This window comes from Lolium rigidum, chromosome 6 (genome assembly GCF_022539505.1).
Source record: "Lolium rigidum isolate FL_2022 chromosome 6, APGP_CSIRO_Lrig_0.1, whole genome shotgun sequence".
In the NCBI taxonomy this organism is placed as follows: Eukaryota; Viridiplantae; Streptophyta; class Magnoliopsida; order Poales; family Poaceae; genus Lolium; species Lolium rigidum.
Genome location: NC_061513.1, coordinates 136,832,745 through 136,839,896, shown reverse-complemented (window position 1 = coordinate 136,839,896; position 7,152 = coordinate 136,832,745). Strand labels below are relative to the sequence as shown.

At 50.2% G+C, this 7,152-nt stretch overlaps 1 protein-coding gene across 1 annotated transcript; it reads right to left on the bottom strand.

Annotated features, from left to right (window-relative positions):
• Nucleotides 1–392: 392 nt before the first annotated feature.
• Nucleotides 393–1,346, bottom strand: LOC124668656. Its single transcript, XM_047205759.1, has one exon. It carries the CDS (start codon nucleotides 1,315–1,317, stop codon nucleotides 685–687), a length of 633 nt encoding a protein of 210 aa, XP_047061715.1. The 5' UTR covers nucleotides 1,318–1,346; the 3' UTR covers nucleotides 393–684.
• Between the last annotated feature and the right edge of the window lie 5,806 nt (nucleotides 1,347–7,152).

Here is a 7,152-nt window from a genome sequence, read left to right as displayed (position 1 = left end):
CATGAAGTTATAGTTTCATACAACCCAAGCATTCAAACGTATAGAACAACATGCCACCCAGCATACGCACACCATGTTACCATGGCACCATATTTAAATCATGTAGTACCAAGATTGTATTCCAACATTCACCCAGTCTAAATTATGCAGTACCAGATTTCACTATTGCTAGATCCCACAAGCATAAAGCACCAGAGAATGCCTCGACAGATGAGTTAAATAGGTTAATAATCGGTGGTACCATATCAAACAGTTAAAATCCTTTCATGAATCGGTTAAAAGGGACTCAGACGCAATTTTAGTACAAGCAAGCACACTCATCTAGAGATGCAAACCGCAAACCATCAGTAACGATTTAAAGGATAGTAGATCAGAGAGGACGGAGCCACCTCAGTAAAGCCATCAACCATAAACGATAAGATAACCAAGCATACAGCCTTGCTCGGTTCACAAAGTGTCAACAGACAGATTCATCGTCACCACCAAAAGCAACACGTAAAGGAGAAACAGCGACGAAACATAACGAACACCTTGTTTGTGTAGTCTATTAAGCAACTAATAATAACTGATAGAAGTCGTACTATTACTCTCTCTTCAGTAGGGTACTAGCAGCATCACCAAACTCATCAAACCTTCCATAAGCTGTAGCAGCAGCAGAGCAAAACTTCCCGCGCACCAGATCGATTACCTCTTGAGGCGGAGGTAGAGGAGCACGACGGCGGCCGTGACGGCGGCACCAGCAGCCGCGCCCACCGCCACCCCCTGCCACGCGACCCCACCGTCCTCCTTCGTGGCGAGGGCGTCCGGAGCGACCTCCCTGTCCTCGACGGCGGCGGCGGAGGCCTTGAGGGCGTGGATCTCCTCCTGGAGCTGGCGCTTGGCCTGGCGGACGGTGCCGACCTCGGCCTCGAGCTCCTTGCGCTGGCGCTCGTCGTCCTCGCGGTCGGCCCTCTTGCGGTCGAGGAGGGCCTGGAGGCGCGCGACCTCGGCGCGGAGCGCGGCGGCCTCGGCCTCGGTGGTGGCGGCGGCGTGCTCGGCGGTGGCGACGTCGTCGCGGGCCTGCGAGAAGAGGCCCTCGAGGCGGTGCGCCTCGGCGGCGAGGGTGGCGTTCTCGGTTGTGGCGGCGGCGAGCTGGTCCTCGAGGGCGAGCTTGGTGGCGCGGAGGTCGTCGATCTCGGCGTTGGCGGCGACGGCGGCGTAGGACTTGGCGGGGTGGACGGGGTCGGCGACGGTGACCTCCTCCGCCGCGACGGCGCCGTTGGGCGCGGGCACGGCGGCGGCGGTGGGCGAGGCGGGGGCTTCGGCGCCGTTCTCCATGGGGAATCGGTGGGTTTTGGTGCTTTGGAGCGTGGGCGGCGGCGGTTGTGGGGAGAGATGGGGGGAAAGGGTCTGGGAAAAGGTGAGGCCTCTTTCTCCTCCTCTTTCTTTGTGAATTTTGCGTCACGGAAGGAAGTATCTGGACGTGTGGCTCCGCTTTGCGTCCATGACGAGTGGGCCGGTGGTCTGGGGCTGCGGCGTGGCCACACCTGTCAGTGGTTCTCGACGAATGTGAGGAACGTGCGTGACGGCGACGGTGGTATGGTGGGGCCCGGTGGCAGTGTGTAGGAGGCACTTGCGTGTTGCGGAGGTTGGTGCCGGAGGCGAAGTGGGGAAATGGAAGACGTCGTTATCGGGTCTCCTGTCATTGGTAGTGCGCCGCACGCTATTGCCTTGCGGGCTGCGTCTTGACGCAAGAGGACCAGCCCAATGCCATATGGGCACGCATTTCCGTTGGGCCGCGCATTTGCAACCCCAAACTTGGCCCCGCGCCCTTGTACCTCAAAATTTTGGCCCAATGCCACCACGAACAGTAAATAGCAGCGTTTACATGTCCGCTCACAAAATTTGGCGGCGAAAACACATTTTGTGTGTTCTATGTAAAAAGTGTTTGATGAAAATTTCTTCGCAAAAATATATGTGCGAACATAGAATTTCTAGATATATCCATAGTTATTTTTACGATTTTTAAAACGTTTCTAAATTTAATTTTTTAATATAATGGATGCATTTATACCTATGAGCTAAAGTGAATATCCGTTCAGTCTCTCACTTCCTGACAAACAGGCGAGGCCTACTTTTTCTAGTGCAATAATTTTGCAGCCAGTTTTAGTGTCCAAAGAGTAAAATGCACCCGAGGTTACATGAGTTTGGATGATTTCTTACTCGTATACTAATCTTTTGAACTTGTGTAGGAGTAGCGATAAGTTGTTTATATCAGGTTCTGAAGACCGTTCATTAACCGGTGCCATGTAGGCATTTTTTACAAGAAAAAAAAAGCCTGGATAATTATCTATTTTGATCTCGATGCACCTCCTCATGTTGCCAACATGGGAGAATAATGACTTTCAAGTACAAGAAAACAATTGTAGTACCTTTCAATATAGAAAATGTTGTTGAACCCACGAGGAGCTGAAGCTTTTCAGAAAAAAAGGCCAAACCTCTATGCAACAAGAGGATAACCTCAAGTGTGTTAATATATGTGACAAACATTCCAAGTAGCAGCATGAATAGATTTCTAAAATATATATGAGCATCTTGTCAAGTTTTATTTTTATTGAACGGAGCCTAAAATAGGTGTAGTCATATTCCCATGCTAAGAAAAAAACTAATGATTGTTCCTAAGGCTATTTGCATGATTACCTAGGGCTACATTAAGACATAAATGTCTAACCATTGCATAAAGTTCTAAGGTCCCCGATCAAGAACCTCCCTAATAATAATGCCAAGTTCTGAGCTCGCAGATGCCGCTGGAGGAGCGTCGTCGCCCAGAGTAGGCACCGACCAGCCCGGAATGGCGCCGCGTCTTCCAGCAGGAGCACGATGTCGAGGTCGCTAGGTCCGCCAGCACTAACATCGGGCGGTTCAACCGCACTGGCCAACGGAGCTGGTGGTACGGCCGCAACATCAACGGGACGCTCGCGGCGTACATCTACCTGCCGCAGATCCACGACGACCTCCTTCGCTGGCCGCTCTACTCCGCGGAGGCGCAACGCATGGCGGTGCCGCCTACGCGCGCACCGGCATGGGCGGCATCGGGCGCTTCTCGATCCGGTTCGTCCGGGCCCGGCAGCCCGCGGCATGGAGCCGTACGCGAGGCTGTCTGGTGGCGTCGTCATCTGCGGCAGACCGTGAGGCAGCCCCTCCGCACCGATGAGAAGGACGACACCGATGAAGAAGGAGGTGAAGAAGGAGGCGTCGGGTTCGCTTCCACGCGGGCGCCTCGACCTTCGCTACCCCAAGGAGGAAGTCGTGCACCAGCCGCCGTCGTCGCAGAAGTGGTGGGAAACGGAGCTCCAGGCGCAGGCGGCCTATTGTGGCCCCGACGACCCGGAGGACACGTCGGAGCAGCACCTGCTCGTCGACCGCTCCATTGACGAGGACTGCCGGCAGGTGACCTACAACGCGTGGGAGGCGGAGCTCTAGTCCGCCAAGGACTCCAGCAACTTCGTCGACCTCGCCGCTGCCGCTTGAAAGAACATCTCTCATATTATGTTTTGAGTGTTTGATGTCAATGTATGTGATACACTAATGTTTGTTTAAGTGGTACAGGGATTATATAGATACATTTGTATGTGTGTTGGATGTGGTCAGTGCTGTCAAAAAGTATCAGCAGAAAACTCACCAGGCCGGATATTTCCAAAATATCCGGCCCCCAGAATTTCGGCTAAGGACTTGAGGAAATGCAGCTCAGTATAAGGGACGGACATTTGCCCGGATATTGTCCCGGTTTTGTCCCAGGGCCGGATTATCCGGGCCGGATATTTCAAGAATATCCGGCCCCTCGAAAATGGCTAAGGACCCGAAGAATTGCTTCTCCGGATAGGGGCCGGACAATTGCCCGGACATTGTCATGGTTTTGTACTCGGAGGCCGGATTATCCGGGGGGCGGATTATCCGGCCCTAACTTAGGCCGGATTATCCGGCCCCCCGAAAAGCTCAACGGCTGGATTTTAGGGAGGGGTATTTATACCCCTCTTCTTCTTCCTTACCCCTTTGCTCAATCATTGCACAAGAAATCTGCCAAGCTTCACCTCCATTAGAGCCACCTCAAGAAACACAAGATTTGCAAGATCTCCTTCCTCCCCCAACCAAATCTCTTGATCTTTGGAGATTCGAAGGAGAAGCCACCGATCTACATCCTCACCGAAGCGTTTTTCATTTCCCCTCATTTGTTTGAGGGATCTCATGCTTGTGTTCCTATTTGGTTCCCTAGTTGATTTGTTGTTGATGTGTTGTTGTTGATTGTTGTATTGTTACTGCATTTGGGAGCCTCCAATTCAGTTGTGGATGTGTGCCCCAAGAACCTTGTAAGGCCCGGTTTCCGCCTCGAGGAAATCCCTTAGTGGAAGTGGGCTAGGCCTTTGTGGCGTTGCTCATAGGAGATCTGAGTGAAGCCTTCGTGGCTGTTGGTTTGGCTTTCGTAGCAACCACACTCCTCCAAACGTAGACGTACCTTCTTGTAAAGGAAGGGAACTACGGGAATCATCTCCGTGTCATCGCGTGCTCCACTCTCGGTTACCTCTATCCTATTCTATCTCTTATATTGCGTTGCTATATCTTGCTTAGTTGCTTACCTTGTAATATAGGTAAATTCACTTAGTTGCATATCTAGAGAATTTACCTTTGTGTCAAGCCTAAATTGAAAAAGAACTAAAAATTGGTTAGCACCTATTCACCCCCCCCTCTAGGTGCGGCATACGATCCTTTCAATTGGTATCAGAGCCTCGGCTCTTATTTCGGGCTTAACCACCTAAGAGTATGCCGAACGAGGATCCCTCAGAAGAGGCCACCAAGACGGTCTCCATGGACGACTTCAATTCGTTGAAGTCCTCCATGGAAGCCCAAATGGAAAGCATGAAAAAGATGATTGCTGAGCTTTTGGCTCCGGCCCTTCCCAAGGCTCCTAGTGTAGAGGTAAAGGACACGAGTGCGTTAGAAGAGGGTGATGCTTCGGAATTACCCTCCTCTACCAAACCCGTGGAAGGTGATAACTTAAACACTATAAAAAATCTCATTGCATCTCCTAGGACAACTAGTGGAGGTGAAAGCTACAATCGAGTAGCTCCACCTTTTCTATCTCCCGATATTCCGGTTCCCCATCCCCATATGAACATTCGGGGCGACCCACCTAAGTTGTCCATTGATAATTTCGATACTTGGCAATTTGAGTTTCGCTCTCATGTTGGCAGTGCCTCCAATGAACTTTGGAGAATCATCTTGGAAGGCTTCAAGCCATACAACCCCGACAAGTTGACTAGAAGAGAAGCGGTTGATAGTCAACTCAACAACACCGCCTTGCACATGATTCAAACTAGTGTGGGGACAAAGGAATTGCATCGTGTTCGGAACTACACCACCGCCAAGGAAGCTTGGGACGGTTTGTCCGCTAGTTGCATTGGAAGTGAGAGCACGAGGAGGAACAAGTATAATGCTCTTAAGAATAAAGCCGAAGGTTTCTTGAGGCTACCGGATGAAGATCATGAACTCATGTATGGAAGACTTCTCACCGTTGCCGATGCCTTCCGGATGATTGGTGCCACCCACATCAATGACTCTTGGATCAAGGAGAAGTACATTGAATGCATGATGCCGTTTGTACCCATTGATGTCAAGACTCTTGTAGGGAGGGAATGCTATTCCTCTCTCATTTCTCAACAAGTGGTGCACGAGATGCAAGCTCTCAAGGTGCTTGAATAAAACTCTCATGATTCTCGCAACCGAGCTCTTGGGATGACAAAAGGGTCCAACCTTGCCTTGGCGGTCAACTCCGTTGAAGAAGTGTTCCCTCAAGAATCATATAGGGCATCTTGGAGTATGTCCTATCCGGAAGACTTGGAACACCACTACCATGACCACATGGCATTCCATGCCAACTCTTTTTGGGTTGACCCATCCAAGGCCAAGGAAGACAACATCAAGAGAAACAACTCAAGGGGGTCCACAAATTCGGGCCCAAGGACAAGATCTTGTTACAATTGTAATGGCAAGCGCCATTTCATTGCCGAGTGCCCCTATGAGAATAGGGAAACTCATGGTGGAAGGCTCATTCCCAAGGACAAGAGCAAAGTTTCAAAGGACAAATATTCAAAAGCCCCCAAGAAGAAATTCTACAACAAAAAGACCAAGAAGGGCAAGAGGCCCTCAAAAATTGTGCTAGTGACTAGGGAAGAATATTCTTCCGATGAAGTTGGAAGCTCTAGTAGTGAGGAAGATGAAGAAGCTCAAAGGAATTGGCCGCCATCGTCACCACAAAAATTCCCTCTTCATCTCTCTTTGAATCTCCCAATGAGAATCCTCATATCAAGAATGCACATTGCTTCATGGCGAGGTCCTCCTTGGACACATCTATTGTGCTATCAACTCAAGAAGAGTATACCTCCGGAGATGATGATGTTGATGACGAAGAAGATGCAACCTCTAATGGATTGGTCGCTCTTGCCTCCCTCTCCACTAACACTTCATCACCAAGTGAATCCCCCAATGAGGTCATTCATGTGGAGGAAGAAAGTTGCCTCATGGATAAATCATCCGAGGTATCATCCCCTAACCCCTCTATGCCTATCGTTTCAAGTGATCTAGGGGTTGATCTTGCTAGTCTAAAAGTGAAACAAGAAATGCTAGAGTTTGATGATTTCATTCTTAACCTACAAGGTAATACTAAAAAGCATGTTTCAAACCTCATGGTTCGTATGGCTCAACTAAATGGTACTCTTGAGAAAAAATGCCAAATAGAAAGAGAAGATGCTTGATACGTCTCCGACGTATCGATAATTTCTTATGTTCCATGCCACATTATTGATGATATCTACATGTTTTATACACATTATATGTCGTATTTATGCATTTTCCGGCACTAACCTATTAACGAGATGCCGAAGAGCCGCTTGATGTTTTCTCGCTGTTTTTGGTTTCGTAAATCCTAGTAAAGAAATATTCTCGGAATTGGACGAAATCAACGCCCGGGGGCCTATTTTTCCACGAAGCTTCCGGAAGACCGAGGGAGAGTCGAAGTGGGGCCACGAGGTGGCGACACACCAGGGCGGCGCGGCCCGGGCCCCGGCCGCGCCGGCCCGTGGTGGGGGCCCTCGCGTCGCCCCTTTACCTGCCCTTCCG

What these genes read in the sequence shown, in the direction of transcription:
- LOC124668656 (XM_047205759.1), bottom strand. Translation starts at nt 1,317, where the DNA reads ATGGAGAACGGCGCCGAAGCCCCCGCCTCGCCCACCGCCGCCGCCGTG.